At 40.5% G+C, this 18169-nt stretch overlaps 1 protein-coding gene across 1 annotated transcript in view; it reads right to left on the minus strand.

Annotated features, from left to right (window-relative positions):
- LOC127574152 (arf-GAP with SH3 domain, ANK repeat and PH domain-containing protein 1-like) overlaps nucleotides 1–18169 on the minus strand; it is a 210002-nt gene that overhangs the window by 163183 nt on the left and 28650 nt on the right. Inside the window, 1 exon segment of the mRNA XM_052022915.1 lies at nucleotides 5261–5333. Within this exon segment, the coding sequence (XP_051878875.1) occupies nucleotides 5261–5333 (73 nt within the window).

Consider the following 18169-nt stretch of genomic DNA (forward strand, 5'->3'; position numbering starts at 1 on the left):
ACGCTAATACTCCAAACCAACTTTCTCAACAAATGATCTTCCTCCATCCTCATCGATTGACCTAGCTGTCAACCTCCCCACAATTTACTCATTCAGCCCCACAAGCCTGCTCCAAATTCAACAATATCATGGTTGTTCTTCCAACTAAACACCATTTTCCCCACGCGATCCCATTTTTATATATCCCTTACATAAAATATTGCAGTCTTGCATAATCAAACAATATGGCAAATTCCTCTTGTATTGGTGTGTTATGAGATTCAAACTTTGCTAATAGCAAGAAGAGGCTGATCATACAGTGGAGAAAAGCTAGTTAAACCTTCTAGATGGAAAACACCTGCAATATTCAGTCTAAATTTAAATTACACTTGCTCTATTACTGTCATATGAACTAATTTCAAAGCAATTCACTGTTTTTGTTTTTTCCATAGCAGAATATGATTAATGTTCATTTCCAAAAGGAAATACCACTTGTGCCACACCATGATTCAGACTTCAAATTTTAGGAAGGAGGTATTAATCTTGAGAAAAGAAATACTACAGAGTCACTAGATTTAATGGGTAAGAATTTGCCATTGGGTCAGAGGCATCCACACTTGCAGCTGACAGATGGAAGTGCAGACTTACCTTGTCAAAAAGCAAAAAAACTGCAGATGCTGTAAATCTCTGAAATAAAAAACAGAAAATACTCAGCAGTCAGGCAGCATCTGTGGAGAGAGAAACAGAGTTATCGTTTCAGGTTCATGTTTATTTTGCCAGAACTGGGAACATTTAGAGAAGGGGGAGGAGCGGGAGAATAGAAAGAATGTCTGTAATAGGACAGATACCAAGGGAAAATAGATGACACATGTTGGTGTACATACATTGGATGAAAGAATCTTACTAATAACAGTTCACCCGTCTGGAGCAGGTATAAATGGAGGAAAAACAACCAAAGCAAAACATGCTGGAACTGTGAGGTGAAGGCCACAGCAATCAGTGGAATTCTGAAATAAAGGAGAATGCTGGAAATACTCAGCAGACCAGGCAGCATCTGCAGAGAGATAAACAGAGGCAATGCCTCAAGTTGGCAAGCTCCCTGTGAAAATTAATTGATCTAAAATATCATCAACCCTACCCCCACTCCCCAAGACCATCAGCTGACCCGGTGAGCAACCTGTTATTTTCAGTTCTGACACAAACTGAAAAGGCCAATTATCTGAAACTGTTGAATTCAAACTCGAGGGTTACATGAAGATGAAAAGCCAAAGTCAAAGCTCAGAATGGGAGTGGATTGGAGAAAACAAAATGACAAACAACGCAGAATCACACTTGTAGAATGAACGTAGGAATTCTGGAAAGCAGTCAGTCAAGTTGCATTTGGCTTCTCTAATGTAGAGACAACCACATTGTGAGCATCAAATTGCTTCACCTAGAATGAGTGCCCTGGTCCTAGGGTGGTGGGAAGAGGTGAAAGGGTAGTCTGTATGATCTCCTGCATGGGAAGGTACCTCAAAAAGTAGTGGGTGCTAGAAGAGATGGAAGAATGAACCAGGAAGTCATGGAGGGAATGGTCTTCTTGAAATGCAGAAAAGTTAGAAGTGCAGACATGTCTGGTGGAAGCATCTTACTGAAGATAGAGAAAACCTAATGATGACCCGTTGAACATGGAAGTTGGCCAAGTGGAAGGTCAGGGCAAAAAGAACCCAATCCTTACTGTGGATGTGAAGAGGGAGGTTGAGAACAGATATGCAGAAAATGGAACAAACACGGTTGACAGCCTTGGCAATGTAGATCAAAGGGAAGACACAAGTAAAAGAGAAAACTCCTCAGAAGCACAGGTGTGGAAAGTGTCATCATCAGAAAAGATGTGAAGGGCTGAGGACAAGCTCAGACTTCCAAAGCTATTTTAATGACATCTGCCCTTTTCCCATTTCTTGCAAGGATTCCATTCCATTCTCCCAGTTTCTCTAACACCACTGCACTTGTTTGTATCACAACACTTTCTGCATCAGAGCTTCTGAGATGTCTTCTATTCTCCTCAGTGGAGGCCTCCTCTTCACTGTAGCCGTCAAGGCTCTCAACCATTTTTGTTCCATTTCCAGCACTTTTGCTCTCATCTCTTCACCTCATTCAAGGATAGGGTTCTCCTTGTCCTGACCTTCCACCTCATCACCCTCCACAATTGATGCATCATCTTCCCTAAGTTCCACCACCCTCAACAAGATGCTACCACCGGACATACTGTATCTTCCCTCCTTTCCCTTTTCTTATCCCAACACACTTCCCTTCTTGTTTACCATCCTATGCAACTGAAGGAGATACAACACCTCTTTTAGCTCTTCCCCTCCCACTACCTAGGGACAGAAACAATCCTTCCAGGTGAAGCAGTAATTCAGTTACACTTCTTCCAATTTAACATACAGCATTCAGTACTCAGAACGTCTGTCTCCTCTATACTCATGAAACCAAATGCAGATCAAATGACCACTTCACAGAACCCCTTCATTCAATCTGCAAGAGTGAACCTGCTTGCTTCTCACTTTAATTCTCCATCCCAGCCCCACTCTGTCTTTGGCCTGCCATGTTGTCCAGTGAAGTCCAGCCAAAGCTGAAGGAAGAACATCACATCTTCCATGAGGGCATGCTACAGCTTTCAGGACTTAATAATGAATTCAACAATTTCAGATAACCAATTTTCTAGTTTCTGTCAGAGCAAGTCTGTTCAGATGCAAGAAAAAGGAAAGCTGGGGGAGTTTTGCAGTCAAGTGAAGTCTCTGGAGAGCAAGGGCAGACCAGTGGTTCAGATGGTGGAGCAGCTTGCATGATAGGATATTAGCTCGATTTCACTCTCTGGGGATGTTGCCTGACTTGCCAAGTGCTGTCAGTATTTTCTGTTTTTGTTTTGGATTTCCAGCAGCTCCAGCTTTTCAATCTCTGGACAATTCTAATGTAACTCAGTTTTTCTGTCTCCACACATGGTACCTGATTTGCTGGGTTTCCACAGCATTCTCCTTTATTTCACATTCCAGCAAATGCTATGTTATATACCTTGCAGTTCCAGCATGGTTCTTTGTTGTTTTGATCTCCTCTGTTATCTCCTAGATATCAGTGCAAGACAGATGAGCTGCCATTAATAAGCATTCTTTACCTCTAATCTGTGCCATCCATTTTCTCTTGGTCGCCACAATATAAAAATGGTATTCTTTTTATTCTCCCCACCTCTCCCTCAAAACTTTAAAGCATGCCTGCTTCCTAAATTTTCCCAGTTCTAACAGAAGATCATCAACTTGAAACTCTCTCCACAGGTGTTCCCTGACCCGTTGAGTATTTCTAGATTGTCTGATAAGTTGTTCTGTTTCATACTTGCCCTGTATGACAAGCCTGCAGACAATGTCATGCCTTTATCTGGACAGGTTGGAACACCACTGCCACCTCCCCCCAACCCCACCACAAGACAATTGATCAAGCCGTGCTCCTACACTTTGCTAGCTGACATAGACCTCCATGATGTTTAACCATTAAAATAATCAATTAAACAGCGAGTACTTTTCATACAATTATTAAAATCACTTAAAAACACTAAGATAACTGAAAACATTAAAAGGTTCACTTTAATGTAGATCATCATTTCCTCATAGCCATATGTCTCCATTCAAATGAATGCCTTCCCTTGTCCTTTATCAGGTTAGACCCAGCACAAGCACAGGTTTGAAAGCATAACTACTGATAAACTGCAATAAGGTAATGCTGTGCTACTGAACTCCATGTGGAATACAGAGTCAGAGCCTAGTCAAGAATTTGTCATTGGAGGTCAGCCAGCAAGTTTCGGACTTCTGCATTCATACAGGAATCCTGAACCACACTTATGAGCTGGGATAAATTCTTTCAATTTGGTAAGGAACTGCTGGCAATTACAAGTTCCATTCTATATGATTGGTAGAAGTGTATGGGCTCCCAGATAAAGACAATGCTGCTGAATTATAAAATTAGGGCAGGCACGGTAGTGTAGCAGTTAGTGTAACGCTTTACAGCGCCAGAGACCCGGGTTCAATTTCGGCCACTGTCTGTAAGGAGTATGTACGTTCTCCGTGTCTGCGTGGGTTTCCTCCCGGTGCTCCGGTTTCCTCCCACATTCCAAAGACGTACGGGTTAGGAAGTTGTGGGCATGCTATGTTGGCGCCGGAAGCATGGCGACACTTGCGGGCTGCCCCAGAATACTCTAAGCAAAAGATGTATTTCACTGTGTTTCGATGTACCTGTGACTAATAAAGATCTTATCTATCTTCTCTAAAGCTATTTACCAAGTTCGCAATTAATCTTAGAATAACTATTCACTAAATTCTCCACATAAAACAGGAATAAATAAACCACTGTGCGCCATGGGGAAGGCTTAACATTGCTAGTCTATACAAGTAATAAACCCTTCTGAAACCGGTGAATGAAGTCATGTGAATTAAAGACATAGGTCAATTCTGGTAAAACTAGAACATTAAATTTCAAAGGCATTCAACTGCTTCAATAGGCAATAAACTGGTCTTATCCCAAGTACTGCATGCGAGAAATATTTTTGCTGTTGCAGTTCATGTTGATTCATTACTTTTCCCAATGTAATCCATCTCTCAAGACATGACAGACTGAGCCCCCTTACAACTGCTCAATGGAACCCATATTGGCATCTAAGGCGTGTATTTCCACTGCTTACAATAGGCGAATCAGAGAAATTTCTGTACAGATTGGCATTCTATTTCCGTCTCCAACTTTGGGTGTGGGAGTGGTGGTTGGGGTTGGAGATAAGAAGCGATTGCTATATTTTGAAAAATGCCCCTCAAAAAAAAATTGTAGTAATGAATGCTGATTCAGACTTCCCTGGCCCCAAAATCCAGATTGCACAAATTCCATCTCAAAAATAGGCTAGGATTTCTTGGTCTAATTGACCACAACAATGTTGCATAATTACTGTGAACACCAACACTTTTGGCATTTGTAGAGATTATTTGAAATACATAGAGTGCAAAGGCAACAATCACCAACAAGAACAGTACGACAGCATCAATAGCCTTATTTTTTTTAATATTTCCTGTCAAACTCTGTACATTTACGACTAGCACCTTATGAATTACAGTAATCTATATTTAATCTTGGGAATACTAAGTGTATAACAAAATACTTCAATTATTGAATACAATTTAATGCTGTAAGAGACATTATTGATTGAAAATACATTCCTTATTATACACATTGTGCTTGCAAATACAAATGGATAAATACTGAAACATACCTTGACCTGAAGTGTTTATTGATTTTGCTGACTTCTTTACTTTTTGTAGTGCATTTTTGTCCAAATCTAACGTCTATAAAAGGAAGCAATGGAGAAATAATATTTAGAACATTTATTGGATTAATGTATGGTTTTCTTCTCTCAATACCTCATTAAATGAAAAAAATTTTAACAATTAAAAGCATGAAAGTAGGTCATTTTTCACTCTCTGGCTTTCATTCACCATAGAAAGCAACTTCTTAAATATTACTGTGAAGGGCATGTTGTGAGAAGGGGGTTTAAATGAAATCATCTAATAAGATCTGTTGCATTGTAACAGCACAACATTAAAAGGCATCTATAGAAAATGCCAAAATAAATTTTGTATTTGCTTTTTGTTTTGACAATGATCCATTGTGACATATCAAAGCTGGCAAAAAAGTACAATAATGAGTTCCTAATGTAATAAAGAATTTGAAGAATAAATCACATGCTCAAGTAAATGGGGTCTTCTCAAAAGTAAAGATTAAAGGGAGATGTTAAGGTATTCAGTAAACATTTATGTACTGGCCCAACAGCTAAATGTCGGCACAACATTGTGGGCCGAAGGGCCTGTACTGTGCTGTCGTATTCTATGTTCTATGAAGTTGCATTTGTTTAAGCTAGGTGAAAAGGAAACACTAAGTTATCACAAGGGAGGGAAATATTATGAAAGCTTTTCAATTAACTATTTCCATAATGTACCTTTATTTTCAAACTGAACATAGAAAAGGTAATTCGAGAAGTACCAGATTTAAAAGACAGCAAACTAAATGAATCTTTTCCAGCACAGAGCTTTCTACATTTCATTGTGAATAGTTACCAACAAACTTAAAAAGATATTTCAAGTGACTGTCATTACAGATAAATCAATTTTGCCCAAAATATTTACAGATGCCACACCATTCACAGCCGGAGAAATGATTTTACTTGCTCAGAATGAAGATATGTCAGAAAAAAGAACAAATATTCTACCTAACTCTATGCATAGGGGAATATGTAACAATTGATATATCTAACAGCTGGAAGGATATTAGTTTTTAAAATTAATACTCAGATGTAGAGAATTTCCAAGTTCCTATAATGATGGCACCGAAAAGTCAAATGGGAGATGAGCAGATGGTCTAAACATAATTTTCAATTTTTATGTACACAAGGTGTATCAAGGGACAAGAATATCACCAAGACATTAACATGCTCGAGCAGGCTGACAGTCAAACAATGTAACAATAAAATTATCCACTGCCAACTATTAGAACTGTTTATTATTCATACAAGCACAGATTAATTCCAGATAGATAGCAGATACTTAGAAAAAGCAAGTCATATTTGGTAAATTTAGCAGGTTTTATTTTGAAAATAGAGAGAGAGAGGCAGAACATTAGTAAATGAATTTTCAGGACGTATTTGATAAGGTATTCCTAAATTTGTTAGAAACCCACATATAGCATGAAAGGAAATGTAAACCAGAGAGGATGATGCTGGCTCTTATCAAAAGCTGAGGGCTTGGCCTGCAACATGTTCAATCCACTGAAAATTATTGTATTTTCATGCCAATACTACTCACATCTCACTTCCCTCTCATTCCATAATCTGTTCAGGTTTGCAAATTAAAGATGGTGCAAACATTCACATACTTCAATCTCTTCCTTCACCATAATATAACCTCACCCAGTTTTCTTTTAGATACTAAAGAACTTTAAACTGATCTGGCAGTGGAGGGAGTTGAAGATAAAAGTAATAGTAATGACACAGCAATTTGATTTCACAATCTCATCTACAAGCTTGAATGCTGACAGTACACTTATAAAGAATAGCAGCATGTGCTTGAATCTTGAACAAGTGTGTTATAACCAGAGTAAAATCAGCACAGATGTCAGCTCTCCAAAAGGGCAAGGCTACACATGCACTGCTGCCAAAGATTAGATGAACAGCTCAATGGGTTAGGTTAAGAACATGACTCATAGGTACATACCAAAGAAATCTTGATACGTTAAGAGATCTGCCAGAAAACCAAAATATAGCATGAAGGGGCATAAAGCTCAGCAACAATTATGAATCAGACTTTGCCCAGAAGCTTGACTTCCACCCTTTGCTACATGCATTTGGTGAGCATCTCCATTAGCACACTTATGGACCTAACCACATTACAGCATCTAACAGCTAATGTTACCTTCTGCAAAATTAAGTTTGCAGGCAATGGCACTTGCACCATGGGGAAGGCTGCAAACAGTTGCATCTGTTCTGCCTGGCTCTCGCCAGAAAGAGAAAATGAAATGCTCTCTCTTTCAATAGAGGGCATTCCTTGTGCAACAGGGTAGTGTGAACTGTGAGATACTGCTAACACCTGCACAATCAATCGTGAAGCAGCAAAAAGCCTAATATTCATGACTACAATCACCCTTGCAACCACTGGCTATGTGATTTTTATCCTGCTGAGGCAAATGGCAAATTTTAATTCATAATGAAACACAGACATCTCGATATATCACTACTGTGACCGAAATGGGATAAGTTCTCGCTGAACATCTTCAATGGAGATGGCTCCCTGTTGAGAGCCCTTCTGCCACTCTTCCTCTTCCCTCTTCTGAGAACTTATCCTGCCCTACAGGACAGTGAACATGACTCATTCACGAGTCGTGTTCAATTCCAGAGGAAGACCAACTGATGCACTCATGATTGGCAACAATGGGTTTGCACTAAAATCTCAAAAGTCAGTTGAAAATACTTCAGCATCTCTCTGCAGACTTCTGAAACACTTGTAAAATTGCTGAAATCATGTAAAAATGTACCAAAGGCTAGAAGAACTCTATCAGCAACTAATCTCAGTAGCCTGTGAGCACTTTCAAATATTGCAGGTCCAGTGTGGGTTGTGATATCTCCTTTACCTAGCTTAAAAGCTGAAGCATGAAGTGTCAAAATGGCACTGCCATTCCAAAATCAGTGTTGTAACTGATTGGCATCATGACCTGCCAGCTCTCAACTTCTGGAGGACATGTGTACTAGGTGCATGTGTGCTCAGCTCTTCAGCAAGTTTCAGGTCGAAATATGTGACGTGTTGTGGAATCCAAAGACCACTCACATCATCCAAAATATAGGCATTACCCAATCTAAAGTCAACCAAAGTTTCAAATGCATCAGTAATGTCCTTATATCAAAATTCTAATAGAAAGGAAAAATAGATTATTAAATCAGTAGTTTCTAAGTGATGGTGTGCAAGTCAGTTCCAGACTGCCAATCCAATCTTCAAACTTCAATTCTGTTTTCTTCCACTTCTAATTTGCTGTTCTGCCCATTAAAATATCATAGTCTGTACATCTAGAAAGGCCTGTATTACCACTACTGCCTCTCAAACCAAAATATCTAAATATATTTGACACTTAATGCACATAATTAAACAGAAAAATTAATTTAAACTTCAGACATACCAAGGTGTTCCACAGCAAGCATACTTACATATGGCTCAATATTGTAACATTTCTCCCCCATATATTATTAATGTTGGAACAAGACCAAATGTATGTACAACCAGAAAAGAGATAATTTTGAATTTAATTACATTTGTGTATTTAGCTTTATTTGTCATTGACTTCAGGTAACATGTATATAGAACAATAGAGTAGTTAGGCTCAATTTTAAAATTCAAAAATAAGTTTAAAAAAAAATTCCTAGCAAGCATCCAGCAATTGGCCACTCAAGGTAATTTACATTTCCGCCAGTCATATCTTTTGTTATTCAGATGCTTCACCATCCTTTTTCACCCTAGTCTATCATATCCTTTGTCATTTAGTCTCTCCATCCTTTCACTCTATCAAACATCTTTCTTAATACTCTCTCCACACTTCTATCCCTTCTCGGCACCTTCAAACTTCTTTTAGCTTAAATGTTTCCCAATTCTGATGGAAGACAACCTCCAACGTTGTTTCTCTCTCCAAGCACACCAGGAAATCTGCTGAATCTCCATTTTATTTCTACATTAGCCAAATGAACTAAAAGAATGGTATTGAAATTGCATTAAGTAGTCAATTTAAATAAATATTGACTTTAAATCTGTTGTGAAAATATTAATCAGCTGTCTACATTTATTAAATCAAGGAAATATTCCAGAATTATTTTATAGTGGAGTAGTTGACTTAGAAGTGGTAAAGACAAATAATTTCTAATCAATCAGTCCTAAGTTACAAATTGGCAAGAGGGGAATTAGGGACATACTGAAAAGTCAATCCTGGTGCAATCAATTCACAGTATAAACCACTAGACAGAAATGAAAGCAAATAAACCTCAAAAGAATTTTATTTTGAGAGAGGATTTTAGACTCTTACAAGATGAAAAGGTAAATCGATATGTCAAAGGACCTTGAACTATCTGAAGGAAACAGAAATTAGGAGGAGCAGCAGGCAATTCCATCATTCAATATAATCACTGGTATTGGTTTAGTATTGTCACTTGTACTGAAGTACAGTGAAAAACTTGTCTTGCAAACCAATCATACAGGTCAATTCATTACCCAGTGCACTGAGGTAGTACAGGTAAAAACAATAACGGTGCAGAGTAAAGTGTCACAGCTACAGAGAAAATGCAGTGCAATAAGGTGCAAGGTCACAACAAGGTAGATCGTGAGGTCATAGTCCATCTCATTGTATAAGAGAACTGTTCAATAGTCTTATCACAGTGGGGTAGAAGCTCTCCTTAAGTCTGGTGGTACGTGCCCTCAGGCTCCAGTATCTTCACCCAATGGGAGAAGAGAGAAGAGAGAATGTCACGGGTGGGTGGCGTCTTTGATTATGCTGGCTGCTACACCAAAACAACAAGAGGTAAAGACAGAGTCCAAGGAGGGGAGGTTGGTGTCCATGATACGCTGGGCTGTGTCCACAACTCTCTGCAGTTTCTTGTGGTCCTGGGCAGAGCAGTTGCCATACCAAGCCGTGATATATCCAGATAGGATGCTTTCTATGGTGCACCCGTAGAAGTTGGTGAGAGTCAAAGGGGACAAACCAAATTTCTTTAGCCTCCTGAGGAAGTAGAGGCACTGGTGAGCTTTCTTGGCCATGACATCTACATGATTTGACCAGGACAGGCTGTTGATGTTCACTCCCAGGAACTTGAAGCTCTCAACCCTCTTGACCTCAGCACTATTGATGTAGACAGGTGCATGTACACCACCCCCTTTCCTGAAGTCAATGACCAGCTCTTTTGTTTTGCTGACATTGAGGGACAGGTTGTTGTCATGACACCATTTCACTAAGCTCTCTATCTCCCTCCTGTACTCCGACACATCGCTGTTTGAGATATGGCTTACAACGGTGGTATCATCTGCAAACTTGTAGATGGAGTTAGAGCAGAATCCGGCCAAGCAGTCATGAGTGTATAGGGAGTAGAGTTGAGGGCTGAGGACACAGCCTTGTGGAGCACCAGTGTTGAGAATAATCGTGCCGGAGGTATTGCTGCCTATCCTCACTGATTGTGGCGTTTGTTAGAAAGTCAAGGATCCGGTTACAGAGGGAGGTGTTGACTCCTAGGTCTCAGAGTTTGGTGACAAGCTTGCTTGGAATTATTGTATTGAAGGCAGAGTTGTAGTCAATAAACAATAGTCTAACGTAGGTGTCTTTACTGTCCAGATGCTCCAGAGCTGAGTGTAGGGCCAGGGAGATGGCATCCGCTGTAGACCTGTTTCGCCAATAGACGAATTGCAATGGGTCCAGGTTGTCTGGGAGGCTGGAGTTGAAGCGTGCCATGACCAACTTCTCAAAATACTTCATGATGGTAGATGTCAGAGCCACTGGTTGGTAGTCATTGAGGCATGTTACCTTGCTTTTCTTCGGTACCAGGTGATAGTGGTCTTCTTAAAACAGGTGGGAACCTGAGATTGTAGCAGGGAGAGGTTAAATATGTCTGCAAATACTTCTGCCAGCTGATCAGCACAAGATCCGAGCACATGGCCAGGGACACAGTCTGGGCCAGGTGCTTTCCTCGTGTTCACTCTCCAGAAGACTGATCTTACGTCCGCCACCGTCATCACAGGTTCAGCTGCATTGGAGGCTGTCAGGGTGGATGGTGACAATCCACTTCCCTTCTGTTCAAAATGTGCATAGAATGCGTTAAGTTCATCAGGAAGGGATGAGCTGTTGTTAACTATGCAGCCCGACTTCGTCTTGTAGCCTGTTATGGCATGTAAGCCCGTTATGGCATGTAAGCCCTACCATAACTGACGACTGGTCAGGGACTCTGTTTTGAGTTGGTATTGCCTCTTGGCATCCCTGATAGCTTTCTGAAGGTCATACCTTGATTTCTTGTACAGATCAGGATCACCAGATTTCTGTGCAGCAGTCCTCTCCTTCAGTAGGGAGTGGATCTCCCAGTTCATCCATGGTTTCCTGTTTGGGAACACCCATATTGTCTTCTTTGGTACACAGTCCTCCACACACTTGCTGATAAAGTCTGTGATGGTGGTGACATACTCATCAAGGCTGGCAGCTGAGTCTTTGAACATGGACCAGTCCACTGTCTCAAAGCAGTCACGTAGGAGCTCATCTGCTTCCTCAGACCAGCACTGCACGACTCTCCGTACCGGATCCTCCCGTTTCAGTTTCTGTTTGTATGCAGGGAGGAGGAGCAGAGCCTGGTGGTCTGATTTCCCAAAGTGAGGATGAGGGGTGGCTCGGAAGGCATCTTTGATGGTTGTATAGCAGTGGTCAAGGGTGTTGGCGCCCCTGGTGGAGCAGGAGATGTGCTGATAGTATTTTGGTAACACACTCTTGAGGTTGGCCTGATTGAAGTCCCCTGTGATGATGAAGAGGGCCTCAGGGTATCCTGTCTCAAGTCTTTGATTTGTTCTTGTAACCACTGAATACATGGGGCTAGGCACAGCTGCTATTCTGACTTTGTGAACCTCAGAACACACATTGGAATATTCAGCAGTGTTGTAAATTTCATAGGCAAGGGGCTAGAACTTTTTTTTAAATTGATGCTGTAACTGCCTGGAAAGGATGTCACAAATGCAGTTTACTGTTTATTAGCTCATGCCAGCTATGTGTTGCTTCTTTACCTGCAGAGTAGCAACCTGAATTAAACTTTGTGAAGCTGCTAACCCTCCCTTCACTCCGCCCCCCCCCCCCCCACCATTTTCCACAAGTTTGTTTCAATCTAGTTAGGAACACTGTTTTCCCACATCCACACAATTTCAATTGTTTTTTTTGTTATATAATGGCTAGAATGATTTCAAGAACATAGCTGAATACTGCCAAGAATGCCCCCGCCAAGGCTACCAAACATTTCTTCACTGCCATCAATCACAGGAAAAAAAACATGCATAACTAAGTACAGGGAGTCCCTGGGTTGCGAACGAGTTCCGTTTTTGAGACTGTTCGTAACCCGATTTTGTATGCAACTCGGAACAGTGTCCGCGCATGCGCACTTGGCTCAGGGATCGCAGCCGCACATGGCGCCAGCCGCACATGCGCACTTGGCCTGGGGCTCCCCAGCCACATGTGCACTTGGCCCGGGGTTGGGCCAAAAAAGGTGTACCGCCGCCGTGGTAGGATCGGGGGTTGGGCCCGCTTACGAACCCAAGGTCGTTAAGACCACGAAGGTCGGTTCGTATGTACGGGTGTTCGTAAGTCGGGAGTTCGTAAGTCGGGGGCTTCCTGTATTTGAAAAGCAGTTTTGACTAAATTGCTAACAATTCAAGGTACAAGGAAAATGTTTTAACCATCCCTCAAGATACTGAATGCATCAATAATTACACATATCTTTAAAATATTTAGCACTTCTCCAAGCACTGTATTTGTTGCATCCTGAAATCCATTAACACCTTGGGTTGGTAAGTGCATGCTTTTCACCTCCCCTGCGATTCCAACTTACCCTCTCTTAAAGCTGCCCCGGCAGTAATTCTAATCCAACCTTGGCCCCATCCAGCACTTTCAGAAAATACTTTTTTCCCCTCCTTACTTTCAGGTGTAAAGGATCAAACATCAACGACTCTCAAATTTCATCATTCCTTCAGATTGTCCTAGTGATGCTCTCTCTTCAAGTCTTATCCCTTGCCATACTTTCACCTAAACATTCAGTCCTCGGCAGGGTTATCAGCTTCATCCTCTTATATCCTCAGTAAAATGCAAACTGAACATTATGCTCAACTCTTCTTACAACACCTTCCTGTTAACTTCTTTGGCTGGGAATCTTCATCCCAGACAGTAGACCTTTTCGCCCAAACTACAGGATTACCAATTCAACTAGACCCCTCTATTTGGTCTCTAATTCACTCTAGATCCATTCATTCATTGCAAATTGCCAACATAACATTACCCATTTCAATTTTTTCCCCACTATGTATTCACATTTCCTGTATGCCATTGAACTTGCAGTACTGTGCTGATTAAGAACTAATACTGGCATTGTCATCAAACCTGCTGACCAAAGCAGTGTTGTAATCGTTTAGTGAACTGACCTCTATCTTAAAGATACTGAATGCCAGCTCACTGATGCCTCCTTATACACCTTTCCAGACACACACTCCACTACAAAATATCAGGCCCTTATTTACCAGGCAGATCAGTGACCTCATTTCCCTGGAGATCATTCCTCCACAGCCTGCCAAACTCAGTCCAATTACATACAGCCCACTTCTAACTCCTTCCTAAGACCCACAAGTAGAACTGTCCCACTGGGCTCATCCTTCAAGCCTGTTCATTTTAGCATAGATATTTCTTCCTGTCTTGACAATATTATTTCTTCTCTCATTTCATCTCTTACAATTTAGATTTTGTGACTCTGCTGACACCCTTTGCCACTTTGGCAGGTTTTAGAGTCCCAACCAGCTCCACGTCACCCGGATGTCCAATCCTTTTACAGCTCCATACCACGCTAGGATGTGAGGGCCCCTTCATTTCTTCCTTGTACAATTGCCTGACCAGATCTCTTTTAATCCATTGGATTAATATTCTCAGAATGAACAACTCCTTTAACTCCACTCACTTGCTCTAAATCAATGACAGAACTAAGAAAACTCTCCAAGAATGACCCTGAGCTTCCAGTTCCTCACCACTTTAATACCCTATCCCATTCTGACCTATCTTTGGCTTCCTACGTTGTTCAAAGCTCAAATGCAAGACCAATGATCAGTACTTCATCTTCCAATTTTGCATGATATAGGTCTCAGGAATCAACAACGAATTCAACAATCAGCCTTTAATTTCTTTTTCACTTTTCCCTTGACCACTCAATCAGCCAGCACCGCCATGTATCATTCTACCTAACCTGGTCTGCAATCTATCACAGACCATGCCTTTTATTCCCTCCATCCCTCCTCCTTGTTCTTCAACCTAAAACTTATTTACAGCTTTTCCCAGTTCTGATGAAGGATCATTGACCTGAAACAATAACATTATTTCTCCACAATGCTACCTAGCCTATTGAGTATTTCAAGCATCTTCCATTTTTATTTCAGATTTCTAACATTTTTAGATTTCGGGAGAAAATGCTTGTTTAATCCTTACAATAATGTAGCTTTATTTATGACACGCTCTGGTTATAAATATTCAACATCTTCTGACAAAAATGCACAATGTACAAATTCAGCCAATGACACACTTCTGAAGCTTTCCTTGATGGAAAGGTTTTAAGACTATTTTAATGTTATTGATGCAGACAGATTCAGGAATGCCTTCACCAAATACAATTTCAAATTTTATTCTCAGATACACGAAAAGAATGTTATGGCATGAAAGTCATTTGCCTTCTAAACTACTTGTAGCTATTAAACTTTGAGTTGCCTGCAATCAAGTGAGTCATTATGCATGGCATTGCTGTGAAACAAGTTATCAGGTGGATCCTTCTAACTGTGATTCCAACCACCTTCAAACTGTCTCTTGTAATTAGTATTAGTAAATTACAGTGTAAAAACTATGTACCAACAAATACCATGCTCCTGAAAATTCATTGCTTTGGCCACATCACAAGCCCCTTTGCTTTTGTCAAGTCAGTATTGAGTTTTTGTATTTGGGAATTCAGATCACTGATGACATTGCTTACTTACTCTCATTGGCTCCTAATTCTGCAGGCCCCACCATAGAAAAGTTAGCAATTACTTTCTCCCTCCCAATAACAATGAACAGTAATATTAAAATACATGTCTTCTAACGGCAACAGTGCAGTCTGCCAACCATCCCATTCCCAACTCTTAATATTGCTTAGTAGCACATTTCAAATTTTACCACAAAAATTACATTGCTTTTGAATGCTTCTGGTCAGTGACGAACCTCAGATGTTGGATCAAATCTTATAGCCTGTAGTCTGTATGTTGTATACCAAGGCAGTGGAGCATACCTACAACAACTGCAGCTGATTGTTACTGGTGGTCTCTGAATCAGAAAGCTGTCTGTCCATGTCCCAACCCATGTAGTTCTCCCACTCTTACAGTTCTTAGGAATTAAATATCAAATTTACGTACCAACATCACACTCAAATGGATTTAAAAGATCCAATAACACTATTTCTAAAAGCAAGGCTTTACCCACAATAGTTTGGATAATATTTATCCCTGAAACAACATTATTCTGTTTTTGAAGACCAATTAATGTGTGCATTTTGCTGCCAGGTTTCTACACTTCAATAGTATTTAATAGCTATAAAGCACTTTGGGAAGCCTGAAAGATACTACATAAATGCACTTTTCTCCCCACTATTAGTCATAAATTAGGTTAAAACCTATCACAAACAAAAATACAAAACATGAAGCAAAAATAAGCCAGTGAGCAAAAAAGCAATATCAAGCAGCCCAGCAAAAAAGACAAAGTATGCCCAAAAATGTGAAAGCAAAGCAAACAAATAGAAGCTAATTTGCATTTGTACAGCACTTTCACAATCTCAGGCTATGGAAAAAGCAAGTCCTTGGGGAGGTTATTTGCTGCCACATTTAATTTCTAGGTAATCCCTGCTGTACAACAAATACCCTTCTTCAGGCTGGCTGAGCAACCAATCACATTGGAGAATTCTCCCTGACAGCAGAAAGTACAAGCATAATTTTTAAGCAAACCTTGTTAAATATTTTCAGAGTGCAACATAAAGATAGAAACATGAGCAGCTGACATTAAAATTTTGAAAAGGTAAAATTATGTATTTTAGGGCCAGAGCCTTTACTGAGCAGTAATTATAGCTTATTTCAGCCATGTGTCGTTGAGTTTGTGTCAACTCCCGGTGACCATATGGACTAGACAACCAAGACGACCTTTTACCAATAATGTCCCAGACACATTAAGTTCAATAATTGTTCGAAAATACCTAAATTTCTTGATAATTTTTTTTCTGGGGATCACACTGGAGAAAGCTCTAAGACTGCACAATGGAGTATCATCAGTATTTACTTGTTTGACTGGACGTGTTCATGAAGTAATCACAGTAAATAGACAACAGATATAGGGGCAGAAATAGGCCATTCGGCCCATGGACTCTGCTCCACCATTCAATCATGGCTGATTTTTTTTTAAACCCCATTCTTCTGCCTTCTCCCCATAACTCTTAACTCCCTTATCAATCGCTGCCTTAAATACACCCAGTGATTTGGCCTCCACAGCCCCTCGTGGCAATGAATTCCTCTGGCTGAAGAAATTCCTCACCTCACTTTTGAAGGGATATCCCTTTATTCTGAGGCTGTGCCCTCAGATCCTAGACCCTCCTACTAATGGAAACATCCTCTCCACATCCACTCTATCTAGGCCTTTCAGTATCTGGCAGTTTCAATGAGATCCCTTATCATCCTTCTGAACTCCATTGAGTACAGGCCCAAAGACGTCAAATGCTCCTCATACGTTAAGCCTTTCATTCCCAGGATCATTGTTATGAACCTTGCCTGGATCCTCACCAGAGTCAGCACATCCATCCTTAGATACAGGGCCCAAAATTGCTCACAATATTCCAAATGCAGTCTGACTAACACCTTATAAAGCCTCAGCAGTACATCCTTGCTTTTATATACTAGTCCTCTCAAAATGAATGCTAACACACATTTGCCTTCGTTACTACCAACTCAACCTGCAAGTTAACCTTGAGTGAATCCTAAACAAGGACTCCCAAGTCCACTTGCACCTCTGATTTCTGAATTTTCTCCCCATTTAGAAAATAGTCTACGCCTTTATCCTTCTACCAAAGTGCATAACCCATACTTCCCTACTCTGTATTCCATCTGCAATATTGTTGCCCATTCACCCAATCTGTCCAAGTCCTTCTGCAGACTCCCTGCCTCTGTGACACTATCTGTTCCTCCACCTACCTTGGTATCATCTGCAAACTTGGCCACATTGCCATCAGTTCCTTCATCCATATTACTAATATATAAAGTGAAAAGTTGCGGTCCCAACACTGATGCCTATGGAACTCCATTAGTCACCAACAGCCATCCTGAAAAGGACCTCTTTATCCCCACTGTCTGACTTCTGCCAGTCAGCCAATCTTCAATCCATGCTAGTACCTTGCCTCTAAAACCACAGGCTCTTATAACAGGAGTTCTGCCATTACTGCAACTAAAAATCTATATCATTGTATGCAGTTTGACATTCTGCCTATCTTGCACACTTCTCTATTTGCTGCCCACCACTCTAAAATGAATTAGTCCTTCAAAAAAATGTTAATTTTTGATCTATTTAAACCATATTACTCATTAACTCAGAATTGATGTTTTGCTGCAGTGTTTGTCTCCCCACCCCACCCCGTCACAGCTCCTAAAACTGCAAGTCAGCTTTGCATTGTTGCTTTGCTTATTAAAAAAACAAATATTTCTATAAAACTTTGGATAGTATTAAATACATATTTAGCAGTGGTGAAACACTGGATCAAAGATAGAAGTCCATTTGCAGAATTGTGGCTCAATAGAAACACTGGGAAATCTTTGTCAGTTAC

The sequence above is a fragment of the Pristis pectinata genome, chromosome 9 (genome assembly GCF_009764475.1).
Source record: "Pristis pectinata isolate sPriPec2 chromosome 9, sPriPec2.1.pri, whole genome shotgun sequence".
Classification (NCBI taxonomy): domain Eukaryota; kingdom Metazoa; phylum Chordata; class Chondrichthyes; order Rhinopristiformes; family Pristidae; genus Pristis; species Pristis pectinata.